Genomic DNA, 19032 nt, shown 5'->3' on the forward strand with positions numbered 1-19032 from the left:
GTTGAGCCTTTCATGGCTGAGCATGGGGTATGGGGTAGATGGCATCTCAGGGGGCACAAAGGCAAGGCTGGCCCTCCCTACCTGCCACACAAGGATTTTGCTTAGTGAGTGTTGGCTGAAGACAAATCTAGAGGACAGACAAGGCCTATAGATGCACAGTACTTAGATCTCAAAAGTTCTATTCAAAGGTGGGGGCCTGGGCCAGGAATGTAGCTCAGTGGTGCTACACCTGCCTGGCAAGCACAAGGTCCTGAGTTCGATCCCCAGTACCAGAAAATTTTTTAAAAGTGGGGGGACCTGACCTCATTCTCAATGCATTTGCAATAAAAGTTGAACCAAAACTAACCAAACCCCAATCAAAGCTTGACTTCTAGTTATATCAAAAGGATCAGCCCCTAGGCCAAAAAGAAACTTCAGGCTCTACTGCTATGGCTTCTTAATAAGATTAGGTCTTGCTTATGATAAAAGGAAATTACAGGAATGCCTCCATTCGCAAACAGAAGCATTTGGCAAAGAATTCTACCCTTGCCAGGTTCCAGCCCTTGTGTAAGGCATGCGATGTGACCTCATACCATCTCAGGTAGACCTGACCAGGTTATGATGCACACTGTAATTCTTAGCAGCTAATGAAAACAATCAGGAGGATCGTTAAAAATCTAACAGAGGAGATAAAAAGGATTACCAAAATAAACAGGGCAAAAGAAAAACAACAGTTCAAAAACAGGTGAAACAAACAGAAAACAAAGAACAAGCAGAAGCCAGCAAATTTTCTACAAAGCCCTTATTTCTCCTTCTAGACTCTGTAGCCCACATGGTCTCTGTCACAACTACCCAATTCTGTCACTGGAGTGTCAAAGTAGCCATGGACAATACATAAACAAAGGTGCAGAGCTGTGTCTCAAATGCTTTAGTTACAAACACCAGCTGCTAAACTTTAGTTAACAATAATATACCAATATTGGCTCATCAGTTGTGACAAATACAATAAGGGAAGATGTTAATTCTGAAAATCAACAACAAAAAGCAAGCCACATTCGTGGTGGCGATGCTCTTCCTGCTGAACCAGGTCCAGAAGCTGGAGGAGTCCCTGTCGAAGCTGGAGCAAACACTGGCCTCAGGAAACTAAATCGAGGTCGGCGTCGGAGTTGGTGTCGGCGTCGGCGTCCGGGTCCCCATCCTCGTCCCTGCCTGCTCTCCCGAGTCCACGGCGTCTGTGGCTGTGCGTGACCGGATCTCCTACGCCTTCAGGCCATCCACGACAACCAGATCCTCATTGTCACTGGCGAGACCGGGTCCGGGAAGACCACACAGATCACCCAGTACCTGGCTGAGGCTGGCTACACATCCCGGGGCAAGATGGGCTGCACCCAGCCCCGGCGCCTGGCCTCCATGTCCGTGGCCAAGTGGGTGTCTGAGGAGTTCGGCTGCTGCCTGGGGCAGGAGGTGGGCTACACCATCCGTTTCCAGGACTGTACCAGCCCCGAGACCGTCATCAAGTACATGATGGATGGCATGCTGCTGCGCGAGTGCCTGATCGACCCCAACCTGACACAGTATGCCATCATCATGCTGGACGAGGCGCACGAACGGACGATCCACACCGACGTGCTCTTCGGGCTGCTGAAGAAGATGACATCCTGGTCTTCCTGACCGGGCAGGAAGAGATCGACACAGCCTGCGAGGTCCTGTATGAGAGGATGAAGTCACTGGGCCCCGACAGCCCCGAGCTGATCATCCTGCCCGTGTACTCCGCCCTGCCCAGCGAGATGCAGACCCGCATCTTCGACCCGGTCCCACCAGGCATCTGGAAGGTCGTGATTGCCACCAACATCACGGAGACCTCGCTGACCATTGACGGCATCTACTACGTGGCGGACCCCGGCTTCGTGAAGCAGAAGGTCTACAACTCCAAGATGGGCATCGACCAGCTGGTGATGACGCCCATCTCCCAGGGCCGATGGCATCGGTTATGAAGAGGAAGGTGGCCCAGAAGCTTGCTGCTCAGAAGGCTTTGACAGGCGCATTCCTGAAAGTGTGCATCATGGCTCTGGGGTGGAACTCAGGACCTTGTGCTTGTGAGGCAGGTGCAGCACAACTGAGCTACATGGCCAGCCTTGCAGTGCTTTCTCTGAAGCTTTGCTCATTGTATCCCATGGTGTTGTGGTTCTTGGAGAATAAAAATTGCCCCTGCCTTCTGATCTGAAGTATCTACTGGTCCCATGGCCTCCGTCCCAGGTTCGAACTCCCTTTGAAACTGTGAAGTCATCATAGTGGGGATGTCTATGAAGCCCGAATCTGATGGTGAGGAGTGAGTTCTAAAACATGGAACCCTTACCGAGTTCAGAGCAAATGGCAACACTGTGGAAGAAATCGCCTTCAGATGTGCTCTCCTGCCTCCACCCCACCTGGTCTTGATTTTGCTTGGAAGCAGTGCAGCCAAGGGGAGGAAGACTCACTCTGGGTTTCAGGTGGAGGGGGAAGAGTTCCAGTTGCCAGGGCTGGACCACTACTTCTGATAGAACAGTGCTAAACAGAAAGGCAGGCCCTGGCCTTGCCTCCATTTTTTTCTCCACAGAATGTTTTGTTTTGGAAATGTAAGTTTATGTGGCTGGGCTCCTGCCCAGTGTATCAAAGTGGTGTGTGGCTGTTTGAACTGTGCGACCTTTCAGAAATGTTCTGTCAAGCCCTGCCCTCTCACAAGAAGGTTCTGTTAAGCTCTGGACCCTGTCAGAAATGTTCTGTAACTCTGTCCCCGAGTCCCCGTCCCCCCCGCCCCCCGCTTCAATGAGCATGCTCACCTACCCTGTGGCTCCCTATATAAGGAGGCTCTCATTTCTGGTAGAGTGCTCAGACTCCTCTACTAAAAGGCTTATCTCTACCTCTTCAACTGACCATCAGATTCTCAAGTCTTCAAAGAATGAGAGCTGTGACCCGGAGTTGCCACACTGAGCAATAAAGCTCAGCTGTGCCTCAGAGCTGTGTTTCAGAGCCACCACACTGAGTTGTAACACTTGGCTATAGCACAGAGCTGCTCCTCTCTGCTGCAACACTTCTGAGCATCCCAAGACCAAGCCCTAACTTCCATGGGAACCTCTTCCCCACCCCACCCAATGGCTGGTGCAGGCCCAAGACCACACGTTGGCACTGCTATGGAGAAGAGGCCCTGTGAAAAGCCGCTGTCACCTTTTAAGGGAAAGAGAGCCAGGCCTGGGCACTGATGGGCAGCCCTGAGAAAGGTTTCCTCCACTATGATGTCATACAGAAAGGGTGGGGTGTGGCAGAATGTGGGTGAGCCCCGTTACCAAGGCACTTGCCACACAGGTGGCTGCCAGAAAGGTTCTAGCAGACCTAGGGTCAGCACCCTACTGGCCTAGATCTGTGCAACTGAACCTTGTCCTGTCACGTTTTCACTTTGTTTCTGGGCTTCACTGTTGCTGCACTGGCAACAGATGTGCCTGCCCATCCTGGCTTGTCCCACAGCCAGGCTGGACCCCATACCAAGTTCACCTGAACTCTGCACCCCTAGCAGCTAATAAGGCCTCTTCCCTCGAGTCTGATCTCCCGCTCAAATCACTCACTGCTCTTACTCCCCCAGAAGAGCCTGGGGGCTTTGTTTACCCAGATTCCTCAGTGCCCACCAAGATGTCCTCTCCACCTCAGAGGTTTGCGGGACAGCTGTCCCCACAGCTAGAAAAGGTTGCCGCCCCACCTCAAGGTCTGCGTGCCAAGCTACCTTGGCAAGAGAGGCTCCGAAAACTGCTTCTGAGGTCTGCAGCTGTTCACGCAAGGCCCGCCGAGGTGACGCTTCCACCACCAAACCTGATTCTGGGCACAGTTGGACCTTTGGACCCACAGCTTACCAGAACTCCACCGTGGACTGCAGAAACTAGAGTTCCTCCAGCTGTCCAGAAGCTCTCCTCCCAGCCTGCAGACCCTGCTGAGTCTGTCACTCAACCTCCAGCGCCTCTGGAGACGGGAGCTCCAGTCCTGGTCAGGAGCCCACTCAACATCGCCCATCACACCCGGTCGCAGGCCCACCTTCCCACGTGGATCCCAGCAGCACTGCCATGCCCTCCACAGGGGCTGCACACTCTCCGTCCTTGCAGAAATCTACAGCTCCTATAACACAGACTGGGTTGTCGCTGCCACGCCCAGACCAGGTTCAGACTCAGCATCCAATCCTGACTGAAGTCACCACTCAACCAGCAGAGGTGAAGGCTCTAACTGTGCTAAGTGCACAGAGCAGCACCACACACAAGGACATATTCGAGCTCTGTTCCTGCCAGGAGGAGACTCTGTCTTGCACTGACCCCGGCTCCACCCGCAGGCTGCACAAGGTGCCTGCCCTCGAGCCCAGTGCCCACAACAGGACCTTCACTGTCTTAAATTTCCAAGGAAATTCTATTTCTTCCCTTGATAAGAATGTTTGGAAAACATACCAGTGGGTTGAGAAACTAAATCTCAGTGGAAACTCCCTGACTGAATTACAAAAAGACTCCTTTGCAGGCCTACTGTCCCTGCAGTACTTAGATTTATCCTGCAATAAAATACATTCAATTGAAAGAGGGACATTTGACTCACTACCCTTTTTGCAGTTTGTAAATCTTCGTTGCAATTTTCTCAGATCAGCTACGGAACATTTCATGCATGGCACAGGATGCAGTTTTTACATCAAGTAGTCCTCAACAATAACCCTCTGACAACTATCGAAGATCCATCTTTTTTTAAATTACCAGCATGAAAACACCTAGACTTGGGAGCAACACACGTGCCCCCTGCAGTGCTGGAGAACATCCTCACCGTGACTCTGGAGTTGCAAAAACTGATCTTGCCAACCTACATGGCCTGCTGCCTCTGCCAAATTAAGAGTGATATCGAGGCTGTGTGCCCGACAGTCAAGCTGCACTGTGAAAGCACCTGTCTGTCCAACACCATGCAGTGCCTTGAGGCAGCAGCCATTGGGAATGTGGATGGGTCGCTCATGAATGCGCTACAGGCCCGGAACAACAGCACCAGCGCCCAGCTGAGCATTGAGCCTGGGACGTCATCTTCGCAGCAAAGTGTGGCCCCCTGGTCGGGCATCATGAGCGACCAGCTCAAGTTTGATGACCAAAGTGACATGATCAACGCCCTCAGCTACGTGGTGCCCTGTCTCTCAGAGGGAAACCCAGAGGATGTGCAGTCAGCTCTACTGCCACTCATTGCAAGCCTTCTTCCAAATGCATTTCATGGAGATAACACAGATTCTTTAAAAAAGGATACAAAGAACTCCTCCTTTATCCATGAATCCAACAAAAATAAATTGGAAGAGCTGAATTTGCTCAGAAATCGGTCAAATGTAGAAATTCAGAAAAAAATGGAGGAGGTTAAGAAGGAAGAAGACACTGTCAGGCATATACAGCCCAGCATTTTGGGTCCCACCTTGGAGCCCCAAATATCTAGAACACTGGGAAGGGCTCCGACACAGGAAAACAGCATGGTGGAGAACCTGAGAGGAAGAAGGCTGCACACAGTGGACAGGGGTCTCAGGGGCCTGAAGGGCACAGGTAAAAGGCTGCTGCAGGACAGGAGGAAGCAGCAGGTCAGGGACAGACAGGTCACCTGGCCCCTTGCACAAGCAGCCTCGGGGACCCCAGTGCCACGGAGCTGGAGCAGCGTCATGGGGGCCCCCAGCCCCAGGAACCTGGAGAGATTCTCCATCCTCACAGGAGGACAGAGGGTGGCCACCCCTTCCTCCCTGCCAGCTCCCTGGCTGGGCCGGTCCCCCACCTCCACCCCTGCCAGAGCCCAGCCTGTGGTGAGAAGCAGAGCGAAAGACTTCACCCACAGCATACGGTTTCTAAACCACGGGCAGGACAGAGTGCTAAGAATGAAGGCAATTCCACCTGCCTTGCAGTCACAAAAGAGTCGTCGCTTGGCTGAAACTTTCTTTCCTGTGTCCCTCAGAACAGCCCAGGCCAACTCGAGGGCACAGCTCACCAAGGGAAATGCACGCAGCGACCTGAGCCCAGTAAAGAGGCCTGGGTTCCAGGCATGGAGAAGCCTCATGGACTCCCCTCCAGGAGGCTTCCCGTCAGCACCAGGGGACCTGAGTGTGTCTGCTGCAGACTCTGCCTCGGGCTCGACCTTGGCCCCCACACACATCACCTCCCCAGTGCTGCCGTCCCTGGGGGTCAGGTTAGAAACACAGCTGAATCACTTGCTGCAGCCGCTCATCCCTGACGAAGGCATGAGATGGCTCATCGCCCAGGTCGTCAGCATTTTGAAAATGGACTGTGCTGAGCCCCCCGTGTCCCCCGCCTGTGCCAAGCTCATCTCCAAGTCTCGCCACCTGCTGATGCTTCTGACTGAGCAGCGGGAGTCCACGCTGTCCTAGGCCCAGTGGGAGCAGCAGCAGCTGTATTCTTACCCCATGGTCATGGAGGGGACAGAAGCCCATGGCAAGCAGAAGGGACAGCAGACACCTCAGGTGTGCAGAGAACATGTTCTTGAAGACATGTATATATACAACTGGATCTTCAGGGCATTAGCAGCCCTGGTTATGATACTGATACCTGTCATCATCGCCCTCTGCGTCAGGTACAGAAGAGCCAGAGTGGAAGATCCAGAGGCTGGGGGGAACCCCAGCGAAGAGGCTGAGCCTGCAGAATCAGCCAGTTACAGGGAGAGTGATGAGCTAGTGGAGGTGGTCATCTAGTGACCTCGTCCTGCGAGTGACCAGCAAAGCTTATTTTTCCCTCGTCAATAAAGATGTTCTTAACTCCCATTAAAAAAAAAAAAGAAACTGGAAAAAAAAAAAAAAAAAAAAAAAAAAGCAAGCCACAAGTAGACTTAGCCTGTGGGCTGTGGAGTCCCCACCCCTACGGTAGACTAAACCCAACCACATTTGTATTACATTAACTGTAAATGGTCCAAACACTCCAATGAAAAGGACAAAAACTGTCACAATAGAGGACAAAATATGACCATGAGATGTTCACAAGACATAAAATTGAAATATATAGACACAAACAGGACATGAATAAAAGCTAGAAAAGATACTACACAAATACTAATTATAATAAAGTTGTTTTGACTGTATTACTATCAGACAATGTAGACTTGAAGAGAACCATCAGAGATAAAGTAAATAATTTAAAAGGATAATACAACAATTTTAAACTATGTGCACTAACAGCATAGCTTTAAAATATATGAAGCAAAAACTGACAAAAGAAGGCTAGAGGAATACCCTTGCATGCTTAAAAGACTGAGCTCAATCTCCACAAGCCAGAGACTGCTGCTGACAGACAGCATCTCGGAAAGATGAGAAAATGCACCCTCCCATTCTATGGCTGGGGACATGGGTGGTATTCTTGGTTGGAAGCTGGGCCTAATAGAGAACTGAGTAAAGAATGTTCACAAGAAGGTTAAGCCTACTGTTCCCTGTTGAGCATGGAGACTTGTGTGAAATCGCTAAGACCCTAATCTGTTTAACAAAGGGCTATTTTAAGACATCCGCACTTCAATGATTATTACAGAGACATCAAATGTAGTTAATTATATGAGTGGTGTAGTTAATTATACAGTGGCATATGTTAGAGTGAAAGGAGCATTATTAATGACACAGGCCAACAGGCATGCAACTGGATGGCTTTAGACACACCAGAAGGCCTAACCACTGGACCTCTGACACAAAATTCTGTAACTCTGGTTGTTTTACTTTGTAACTTTGGTTCTAATAATTTTTACATTGACTTCTACTTCCTAAAAAGTATAGACACCTAAGAGGTCCTTCAAGTCAGAAGATGAGCTTTGGGATACCTTTCTCCCTTTATCCATAAATCCTGTTTTGAATTCCCTATTTGAAAGGGTTTGAGAGTGTGGCTCATTGAGATTCATCATTTAGGGCTGGGGTTTAGCTCAGCAGTGCTGCTGCCAGCCTCGAAAACACAAGGTCCTAAGTTTGATCCCCAGTACCAAAAAAAACCAACCCAAAACCCAAGATTCATCATTTAAATTCTGGAATGCGAGGCTTAAAATCAGATTAAATCAGACTATGTGTAAACTCAAATAAGGTGGCAATCCACTGTTCATGGTGCCTTAACTTTGCAGAGCAAACAGACTGGGTTAACCTCCATAAAACTTCCATTCTGAAAGGGATCTCAAGGAAACTCTGTAACCCAATGGCTGCTATATTATTGGTCAAGATACAAGTTTTTTAAAAAAGAAAAAAAACACTCCCTTGTACTGATAGCATCGGATAAGAAACAGCAGACCTGTCTACTCTCTCAAAGTCAATTAAATAACAACATCATATTGGTATAGAAGATTTACATTTTTCCCAGCAGATTAAACAACAGCTAAACTTAACTATCATAAATATTCTACATACACCACAAGCTATTGGAATAAGTATTTGCTTGCCCATCACTCACAAAATCACATTTGGTACAAATTTTGAATCAAAATTGTATTTGACTCAGAAAGACACTTAAAAGACAATCAGTTAAATTTAATGATTTGATTTTTCACTCAATAATATAGTCAGAAATTTAAGTTATAATTTCAAAGGAAGTATTAAAATAATGGAAAACAATGTTAATTTTTAAGTGTGACATTTCAAATTAAAATGGCAGCCAAAAATTTTTCAAAAGAATGGTTTATATTTAAGATATGTCATTAAAATCTCATTTTCGAGATTAATTAGCTCACTCACAAATGCTGAAACTGCATAGGTGACAATACTGAGTGAGAAACACAGGTCATAGAACCCCAGTTTTTATGTTTATCTAATTTGCAAATATCAAATCTTGTTTTAAGGATTTAAAATAAAACACTATCCAGCATTTTGTTAACTAGCATTTCTATATTACCACAGAATGTTTGCAACTGGTCTTTACAAGAACATTAAATATTTTGTCTTCTAATATATTGATATTCAGTATAATTTTAGTGTTAAATACATTTAGCAATATTCCAATTAGCCAATCGATACCTTTATTTAAAATATCACCAATAACTTTCAGTAGATAAAAAGTCAAAAATATTGAATAATTTTAAACATAGTTACTAACTGGGTATTCTAATCGATATTCAGGAAAAAAAATCAATCGTGAAATGAATACAGAAGTTTAAAGAACTATAAAACAAAAGGCTACATAGAAGAAAAAAAACCAAATACCAAACATGCCTGAAAACAAGAAAGAATTTTCAAAGAAAGTTTTAAAGATTTCAGAGCAGAAGAAAAGATGTCCTTCTGAAAGAGTCCAAAGAATACTGTACACAATGTCCTTAATTATTCAAAATAACACAAAAGACACAAAAGTAGTTAGTGAAAGAAAGATACATGGACTAAATATTAAGATTGATTTTTAAGTACATTAATTTAAAGCAAAGAAAATATGGCAACCTTTTCCTGGAACAAATAGCCCAGTAGCTCTTGCTCTTTTACATCATAATTTATCTAAAACAAACAAACAAAAAAGACAGAGAAAAAAAAGACCCATGATCATTCAATTTGTTAAATTAGCTGAATTAATTAAATTAAAAGTTAGGTAATTTTTTAGAAATGAACATATTAAAATATATTTATGGTTTAACAATCGTCAAAATTTCAAATATAGCCTGCTTTTTGTCCATCAACTACAGGAGACATTTCATAAAATTCTAAAGTTAGGTTGCCTCACACTAACCTAAGATTCTGACTTCACCCAAACTAAGATTCTACACTGGGAAAGCAAGATCACTGAGAAATACAGTGACTAATTCCATAATAAATAAAAAACTACGAGCAGGACAAATACTCAAAACTAGGCCTTCTAATTTTTATACATTCTCACCTCTATATTCTGACTACAGATAATCGCTTACAAAGTATTAAAAGCCAAATGTCGCCTATTTTCTTTCATTGGTAGATGCTAAAGTCAATCTTCATTTAAAATAGTGGTTTCTAAAGGCTGAGAAGAGTTAAGGGAAAGGGGGAGAATGAGAAAAAAAGAAGAGGGGCTGGGGATTTGGCTCAGGGGCACTGCGCCTGCCTCGAAAGCGCAGGGCCCTGCGTTTGATCTCAGGTACCAAAAAAAAAAGGAAGAAGAAGAAGCAAGATCCATCATGTTCAGGTACAAATTCCCTACGATGAATGTGATCATTATGTATATCTAAAGTATAAATATTTTGCTTCCAAATAAATGTTTTGCTTCCAAAACAAAAGAATTAAGGGAAAGGAGAGAGAGACCTCATAACAAGTATCAAGACAAAAGGAATATATGCTAGTGTTCCACAGCACAGCAGGGTGACCAGAATTCATAATAACCTGCTATATACTGTATTTTATAAAGAACTAGAAGCCAGGAGCTCAAAGGATAAAACATAAAGAAATAAGGAAGCCAGGCACTAAAGGATAAAACAATAAAGAAATGAGGAAGGGCCGGGGATTTAGCTCAGTGGTTTTGCTGCCTGCTATGCAAGTGCAAGGACCTGAGTTCGATCCCTGGTACAAAAAAAAAAAAAAAGCCAAAAAACCAAAATGAAACAAGAAATGAGGAAGCCAGGCACTATGCCGCACACCTACAATTCCAGCTATCCAGGAGGCTGAGGCAGGGGGATCACAAATTCAAAGCCAGCCTAGGCAACTTAACAAAACCCTGTCTCACAGTAAAATTTAAAAAGGGCTGGAGGATGTAGTTCAGGGGTAGAACACTTGCTAACAAAGGCACAAGGCCTGGGTTCAACATCCTCACCTCCCCCACTGCAGAGGGAAATGCTAATTACCCTGATTTGATCAACGGACACTGTATACAAGTGCTAAAATATCGGAAACTCCATAAATACGTACAGTTATTATATCACTCAAAAGTTTTTTAATTAATATTTTAAAAATCATTGTAATATATAGCAAAAAATCAATACAAGAAAAAAGTTAGCCTCTCGTTCACTTCCTGTTTAAAATGGTCTTATAAGAGCAAAATAAAAGACAGATAAAGGCCAGGGATTTAGCTCAGTGGCACCGCGCCTGCCTTGACAGCATAAGGCCCTGAGTTCGATCCCTGGTACTGGAGGATAGCAAGGGGATGAAATGAGGAATTACGTTGTGATGCGTGCATGCACCAGCTCCACACAAGGAACGTAAGAATTATGTACCGCAAACATGGACTAATTAAAAAAATGGTCTTGCCAGCTACTTAACAGTTTAATTATACCACATTATAGTGTAAAAACAATAGTGATATAATACAGATTTGAATTTTGAAGCTTTTAACCTGGAAGGGAAGGACAGAAAAGAAGTCCCTTAGATTCAAAAGCACTTTTTCTAAGAGACTAATCTATTTTTCCTCATCTTGTCAAAACTAAGGCCATAACATATTGCTCATTTCAAAATGTATTAGCGGTTCAAATGGGCAAATTGTTATGTTTTAAAACTACAAATTTAACATCAAAATGTAAGAAGCAGTGCTTCTTCAGTGAGAAGTGACAGCATAAACCAGAATACTCTACTTTGAAGATCTAACTACAATATTAAGATATAAGAGAGAATACTTTCAACATCAAAAAATATACCATTTAGTTATTCTTGGATCTAGTAAAAATGTGCAATTCTATAAACATTTACTAAGAGACTTCAAATACTTGAAAGCATTATGGCATTTTCATTAACCTAATTTTTCTAAAATTACAAGAAATAACACAACATATTCATAAATTTGAGAGTAAATACCTTGTCAAGAGCAAACTTAGTGCTTCCTACAGATGACAATGACAGTGTGTAAGACCCAACGAGGGCAAAGTTGCTGGTCCGCACAGCATGGAGGCCTCCTGGACTGGCCATAACTGTAAAGAAAGAGCCAATGACATCTAGTTCAGTGACTTTTGCAACTACAAATAGCAATTCCTCACCACACACCGACAGGATGAAAGTAAACTGCCACAGAGAAAACTGCCTCATTTTCCTCTATTTTTAAATATGGGAGAAAACAGAATAACACGTTTCCTAGTGAAAGAAAGTTATAGTGGACCCTTGACTTATGAATTCAATTCATTCCCAAGGGCTGGTTGTAACTCAAGTTGGTCAATTGAGGCTCAGGCTTCTCTATACAGCCCTCAAAATCTCTCTCCTGTATACATGCAGATCTCAGTGTCCTTAGAGAGACACTGGCTCAGGATTTCTCAACTCCACACAGGAAACAATGTTGTAATGTTCCTTACAGAATTATTTTTTTTTTTTTTTGGTACCAGGGATGGAACTTGAGACCTTGTGCTTGCAAGGCAGGCAGTGGAACCACCGAACTGAATCCCGCTCCTTCCAGGATTCTTTAAGGGTTAAATCTGTATCTGAGACCATCTGGAAGCACAAGTGGCCAGCATTTGGATCATAACTCAAGACTCTGGTCCTAAGTTAAAACTAAAATGCTGGCTGTAACTCAAGTTGTTCATATGTCAGGCCAGTTGTAACTCGAGGGTCCACTGCATATAGAATTTTGTCTTTAAATGAATGTAAGCACTCCTTAATATTTGGAATGTATGTGTCTTAAAGAGTCTAAAAGTGAATACATAAAAAGCAATTTACCAAGAAATATAGAAGAGATTTCATCACTATTAATAGTCCAGGGTGACATAATTAGCAGTGGAGATCCAATCTGTACAGGTCTTCCTAGTAAGTCTCTGTGCCATAGAGAAAAAGCCAACAGCCCAAAGGACATGAGAGAAACCAGCTCCATCCTAATCTCCCTTAGAAAACTTAGACCTAAAGCCAATGTGGAGAAGGACTTTTCTGGCAGCACCCCAATGCCCAGCAAACGAGAAAGAGCTTTCACAGTATGACACAATGCCAGTCGTGATGAGTAAAGTGGAAAGAAATAAACTCCACAGTGTGAACAGCACACAGCAATCCACAGAGCAAGAGAAGCCTGGTGGAGTACTGCCCCCTGCTGGCGTTGCCTGGTAACTAAGTACCACATGTGACTGACTAGCACAGCCTGAGTCCTGTGATGGCAGTGGCCTGCATTGCTGCCTGACAAAGGTACAACCAGGCTGCGTGCTATTCTGGCCAGTAACCCTATATGTGACTAAAAAACCCATATAGAAAGTATTATCTCAAAGAAGAGTAGGGTAAACACTCAAAGTCAGTGGTGCCCCTGCCTGCCTCGAAAGCAGAAGGTCCTGAGTTTGATCCCCAGTACCAAAAAAAAGAGTCAAGGTGGCCTACATATATATGAATGCACCCTTACATATATGCAACTGCTTCATTCTTTTCCTTATTCTAAACTTTTAAATAGTTCAGGATCCACTCACCTGAAGAATGAAGGCTGCTTTTCTAAAAGAAAGTAAGAAAAAAAATGTTACTTCTTTTCTTTGATATGAAGATGTAAAAACTCTAACAAGACATAAACATCTCAGAAAACATTCTTTCCAGGCCGGGGATTTAGCTCAGTGGTTCTGGTGCCTGTCTTGCAAGCTCAAGGTCCCGAGTTCGATCCCCGGTACCAAAAAAAAAAGAAAAAAAAGAAAAAATATTTCCTACATAAATGTCAAGGATCACTTTCCCCATTAGTATATTTTAAAGATCAACAGAACTTATAATTGGTTTAGAAATCATTAACCAATTTACAATCATATGTGCAAGATGAAAATTTCTCAAGAAAGCTTAATTTCTTAAAAACTCTACTTACTGGGGTTATAGATGTGAGGAGTCTCTTTGGAGTAATAGCCTAGAAGAAAAAAATTAGCATATTTCCAATTAAATGCTGTAATTCAGAGTTTAAAATTAACTTTGAGATATTCCCACATAAAAAATAAATCTTAAATATGAATAGTTCAGGCTTGAGTCCCTTATCAAGTCTTTCCCATAAAGCTATTCCTAGCTGGGCATGGTGGTACATGCCTGTAATCCCAGCACTTGGGAGGCTGAGGAAGGAGTTCAAGGCCAGCCTGGGCTACATAGCAAGACCCTGTCTCAAAAAACCGAAACAAAAATTAACAACCATAAAGCTATTCCTTTTTAGTTAAAGCTAAAGAAAAAAATTTTTTTCATTTTTATTTTTGTTCCAAGATAAATTAATTTGCAATAAAGAAAAATTCTTTAATGATGACTTACAAAAATAACAATGACTGGAAAGGTAAAAACCAAACTAGAGGTTCTACTGCTTACTCTACACAAGCGACCAGGTGGTTATGGGCTGGTTTAGAGGACTTAGGGAGACAAGAGGGCAGAGGACAGCAAGGTTTAAGCGGTTATGGAAGTTGTCAAGTAAATACAGACAAAGCAGAACGTTCTGTCTTGAGTGCATCAAAGGCTTATAGTGAGGATCACAATCACTTAGTGTGAGTTCATCTTAAGTATTCACTCCTATTTAATGCAGTGAGTAGAAATCTGGCACGTAAAACTGATCTAAAGACTTTATAATCATTAAAAGTTGTATAACAATTATAATCTGAAATAGGAAGAAAAGGAGCAAAGGGGAAGGGGAAGTGGGAGGGGTTGGGGAAAGGAAAGAAGGGAATGGAATTAACATGAGAAAATGAAAAAATGGAAACAAAGTCTTTGTAGATAGGGAAGGATGGAGGGGTTGAAGGGAGGGCAGGGGAATGGGGAAAAAAATAAGAACCAAGATAGATTAAGGTACAAATTTCCAATGATGAAAGTCATTATATTGTATACCTAAAATGTACCAATAAAAATTTTTTTTAAAGTTGTATAATGATTAAAACTAGCCTGACACCTATTATATTTTATCAAAATATTTTTTACTAGATTTCTATAATTCTCACCTTGGACTTGGATGTTTTTTTCTTCTTATCGGGGCCTGAAGAATCTTTCTTTTGTACCTACACACAAGCCCAAATTATAATCACCTTAAAATCTGATATTATTAAGAACAATATACTACTGGTTATTTTAGAAAATTACAAATTCTTACCAAGCTATAAACTTCAAGATTTATTTCAAAGTCATTGGACACATCTTGTCTGGAAAAAAAAAAGGCATTAAATAAAATACTAAGACAAGCTTCAAGTTATGCCTTTAAAATGCCACAAATACTGTTACAAGGGTCTGAGGGTAAAGAAATATACTGTGTTTTTAACTAGAGACAATAAAAACTGGTAAGAATAGTCTGTGTTAAAAAAAAAGTCAGAAATATTTTCTTCAGTGTTTTATAATTCAAGAGCTTCAAAAAGTAGCATTTTTTTTAAATTGGTTTTTACTCCGTAGTTCCAAAATAAATCTGTAATATTAAACATAAATATCTTTTTATTTATCATGTACAGGTACAAATTCCCTATGATGAATGCTATTATATATATCTAAAGTGTACCAATAAATGCTCCAATTAAAAAAAAATCTTTTTATTACAACTGAATATTAAGTATGAGATTTAAAGCATATATAAAAATTATGATCCACATTTAATATATATAATACTTCAAAGTATTAAATATCTATAGTAACACGGAAGAAATGTGCTACACAATGGAAAACAATATCAAAAACACATAAAAGCTAAATGAAAAAACTTGAAAACTGAGTTATTCATCCATATAAAAAAAAAATGAACACACAGCTCCCAAGAGACAGAAATACATAAGAAGATGGTGCAAGTTCAGGGCCAGCCCGGGCTACAAAGTCAGTTCAAGGCAGCCTGGACCTTGGAGCCAGATCTTGTCCCAAAAACTAAAAAAAAAGAAACTTAAAATAAAAAAGGACTAAGCACACACTTGGCAAGATTTGATCAGTTTATGGATTTGACCCCCAGCACCACAAATATCACCGGTATGCTTAGACTGGTTAACTGTTTAAATGAGAATAGTGTCTGAACCACCAGAAGCCTAATTACTCACAGAGTAAATGTAGTAGTGAACATCAGAGCATCGCCATTAAGAAAGTTTGAAGTACTTGCTAATGGTGTGGCTACCATATTTTCAGCTCCTGCTTTTAGCATAATTAAGTAATAATAATTGGCTGCATCTGCAAAAAGTGATCAATTACATAATTAGCACAAGCAAAATCAGATTTAACTCATCAGGGTTCTGAACTACCAAAGGAATAAAGTCAAACTGTAATCAGTTTATATAAAATTTATATTTAAAGTCTTTTATTTAAAGTCTAATGTTTAAAGTCTTACTAAATCAAATTTCCAGAAACAAAAAGCTGTTAGACATAATCTGATAGGTATAATCCTGAAAAAAATGTCATCAAGGTCTCTCCTTAACTTCTCAATTTCTACTAACTTTGAATTTAACTCACTAACCCTAATATGTACTTCCAAAGGGTAAATTATGATTTTTGTATTCAAAACTGAGATTAAAATATCATGAAAGTTATCTAGAGGTAAATTCTAATAAAATCATGAATGACTTCACTTTGCCATTAAATAAGCACATATCTCAAGGTACATGTTTTCTGTTCACACTTCACTGAAATGAGGCAATAGCAATAACCACAATTTAAGTTAGCTGTTCCTACAATAATGCTCCATTCTTTTTTTCTTTGGTACCAGGGATCAAACTTGGGACCTTGTGCTTGCAAGGCAGGCGGCGGAACCACTGAGCTAAATCCTCGGCCCAAATGCTCCATTCTTTGCCTTCCTCCACCTCAAAGTCACTCTCACCTACAGCTGACTTTCCTTTCCCACAAAGAGAAAGTTCCACACAAATAAAAACTTAAGAGAACCTTAAAAAAAACCTTACCAATATTTAATGCAACTGCAATTTTCTTAAGCTTACTAGAATTACCCTGCTGTGTTTTGAGATTTTGCTGTCAAGTTCCCCTGTATCCACTGGTAAAGACAAGACTTTTAGGGGGAAACAGGAGGTTGGGGAGGGAAGTAAAAAGGATCCATACAAGATTAAGTACAAGCATGAATTCGCCGCAATGAGTGTACATATCTAATATGTACTGCAAATATATATTAATAAACATCTTTTAAAAGTAGATATAATTTTTAATAGACTGCATTCTTTTACTGTGATTATTCAATCAAGCGAGGCAAAAGGAATAAAATTGCAGTAGAAATATCTTCACTGAGGTGCTCATCATCCACACAACTAGTGGTTCAGAGTTTGTAGAACAAATTTCTATACATACTGGGGTGCATTTTAAGTAGAATAAATAAAATGAGTTCTTTTAAATACACCAGCTAATTTCTACAGTAAAATTAATTACTGAAGTCAAGTGGTCTATTCTATTAAGATAATTCATCTCAGGAAAAGTTTTTATGTTCAAAATTATGTTTAGCCTCACTTGCATTGTACCTTTATATAAGTAATTCTTGTAACTATCTCATACAAATCCAATCTAAGTGAAGTTCATAACTTAACATGTAATCTAGAAATAATGCAAATAAACATCACCATACCAGATTTCTGAGCTGTCCCACAGACAAAATCTGCTTTCAGAGGCAAGCGGATTTCAGACAAAGTAACTGAGCCTGTGGATGGGACAAATCCATTTTGGGCCACGGGACCAGCCTTGTTCCTCCTCTGAGGGCCTTCACTCTTCAGTTTATTCAGCTCATCAATCAAAAGTGTCCTCTTCTCAGCTATGTAAAAACATGAAAGTAAATATGCTAAATATCAAAATTACAATGGTGGGCTGTGGATATTAGCTTAGTGGTTTGTCTAGCATGCTTGAGGTCCTGGGTTCCATCCCAAGCATCATAAAAGTAAAATAAAATAAAATAAAATTCAAACTCCTTCTAAATGAAAGCCAATTCAAGAAAGTACACTGATAGGGGACCTGTACAACAAAACGAAGGACAAAAGTCACCGTTTTTATGCATCAAGTAGGAGGTACTGGGTAAAACCTATACTGTGCATGTTTACCAAGGCCTTGTAATTTAATTCTTCAGCTTTCAATTTACTCTTTCTGAGCAGTATCATCTCTCTACCACGCACACCTCTTTCCTTCCTTTCTCCTCTCTCCCCCTCTCTCCCAAATCTGTATTGTTTTAGCTACACATAAGTCGATAGGGAGAGAAAGGGAGACACAGACAGATTGCATGTACGGCGTGTGTGTGTGTGTGTGTGTGTGTGTGTGTGTGTGTGTTCATTTAAGATCTTCAGGTGCATTCCAGTTGCTTTCACCTTTGATGTAAACCACATATTACATCTTATTTTTCACAAACCTCCTAAATTTCAGAAACAAGAGCTAGATCAAGAGAAGCATCTGATCGGAGACAATCCTTTCTCTCAAATTAGAGATTTCTGAACATACCACAGGAAATGAGCTTTCCCTAGGTGGAAATTTTGCTGGAAATGTTTCAGGTGCAATTATTGGCACATACTTGCAATCAGAAGCAGTCTCTCCGCTTCAGCTTCTTCCAGGGATCCCTTCCCATGCTCTTCATCAACACAGCAGTTAAGAGCCTGGCTCGCTTGATAAATCACTGTCTGCTGCAAATTTATTTCATTATTGAGCTCCTAATGCAACCAAGAAGAGGAAGAAGTAGGCATATTAAAATTACCATTCATTTCAACTTACTTCATTTCAACTTCAATTCTAATTCATCTGATTGGATAATTTCAAATTTTTCCAGGGAATAAAGTCAAAACGTTAATTCCAACCCGGCATATGATGCATACCTGTAATCCTAGCACTCTAGGAGGCTGAGGCAGAAGAATCACAAGTTTGAGCCCAGCCTGGGCAACTTAGCAATTTAGTGAGACCCTATCTCAAAATAAAAAATAAAAAAGAGCTTGGAATGCTCCTCAGTGTAAAAGCCCTGGGTTCAATCCCCAGTACTGAAAAATAAATTAATGTCAATGTTCAAGTTTCTAGATTATACACCAAAACACTGAATATAGTATAATAATTAAACTATAAACCTTCCCTATGAAATGACTTCCAAGTCATACTTGTTAAAATTATAACTGGGACTACATCTAACAAGGTAGAAATTTAGAAAGTATCTGATCCATCTTGTTTAAATTAGAATTCTGTTGCTTTTGAAAAAAATGCTTTCCTAGCACTTAAAGAGTTAAAAAGCACCATAAATTTCACACTTCGCCATGATCCAATGAAGAGTTATACTTAACTCTTCATTCAGGTGTATGGTAGAA

The 19032-nt window shown here is 41.6% G+C and overlaps 2 protein-coding genes across 8 annotated transcripts in view; one reads left to right on the forward strand and one right to left on the reverse strand.

The window, feature by feature from the left end:
* Window positions 1-19032, reverse strand: part of Anln (anillin, actin binding protein) — a 122734-nt gene that overhangs the window by 72224 nt on the left and 31478 nt on the right. For 5 of the 7 annotated variants that reach the window (XM_087196412.1, XM_021254585.2, XM_021254586.2 and 2 more), the window contains exons 13-21: window positions 18258-18393; window positions 17331-17513; window positions 15814-15940; window positions 14895-14943; window positions 14746-14802; window positions 13647-13685; window positions 13270-13291; window positions 11696-11808; window positions 9392-9445 (exon numbers count right to left, since the gene is read on the reverse strand). In XM_087196412.1, the coding sequence (XP_087052538.1) occupies window positions 9392-9445; window positions 11696-11808; window positions 13270-13291; window positions 13647-13685; window positions 14746-14802; window positions 14895-14943; window positions 15814-15940; window positions 17331-17513; window positions 18258-18393 (780 nt within the window). Of the gene's footprint in view, window positions 1-9391; window positions 9446-11695; window positions 11833-13269; window positions 13292-13642; window positions 13686-14745; window positions 14803-14894; window positions 14944-15813; window positions 15941-17330; window positions 17514-18257; window positions 18394-19032 lie in introns of all 7 variants that reach the window. The other 2 variants (XM_004840293.4, XM_087196410.1) reach the window with 2 other exon arrangements.
* Window positions 3332-7498, forward strand: LOC147822681 (leucine-rich repeat-containing protein 37A2-like). The gene is given in 2 exon segments (XM_087196413.1): window positions 3332-4614; window positions 4617-7498. Coding segments are annotated over 2 exon segments (2307 nt in total). The 5' UTR covers window positions 3332-4067; the 3' UTR covers window positions 6377-7498.

Source organism: Heterocephalus glaber, unplaced genomic scaffold (genome assembly GCF_053883595.1).
Source record: "Heterocephalus glaber isolate CG9 unplaced genomic scaffold, H.glaber_assembly_v1.0 deba00001610, whole genome shotgun sequence".
Taxonomy (NCBI): domain Eukaryota; kingdom Metazoa; phylum Chordata; class Mammalia; order Rodentia; family Bathyergidae; genus Heterocephalus; species Heterocephalus glaber.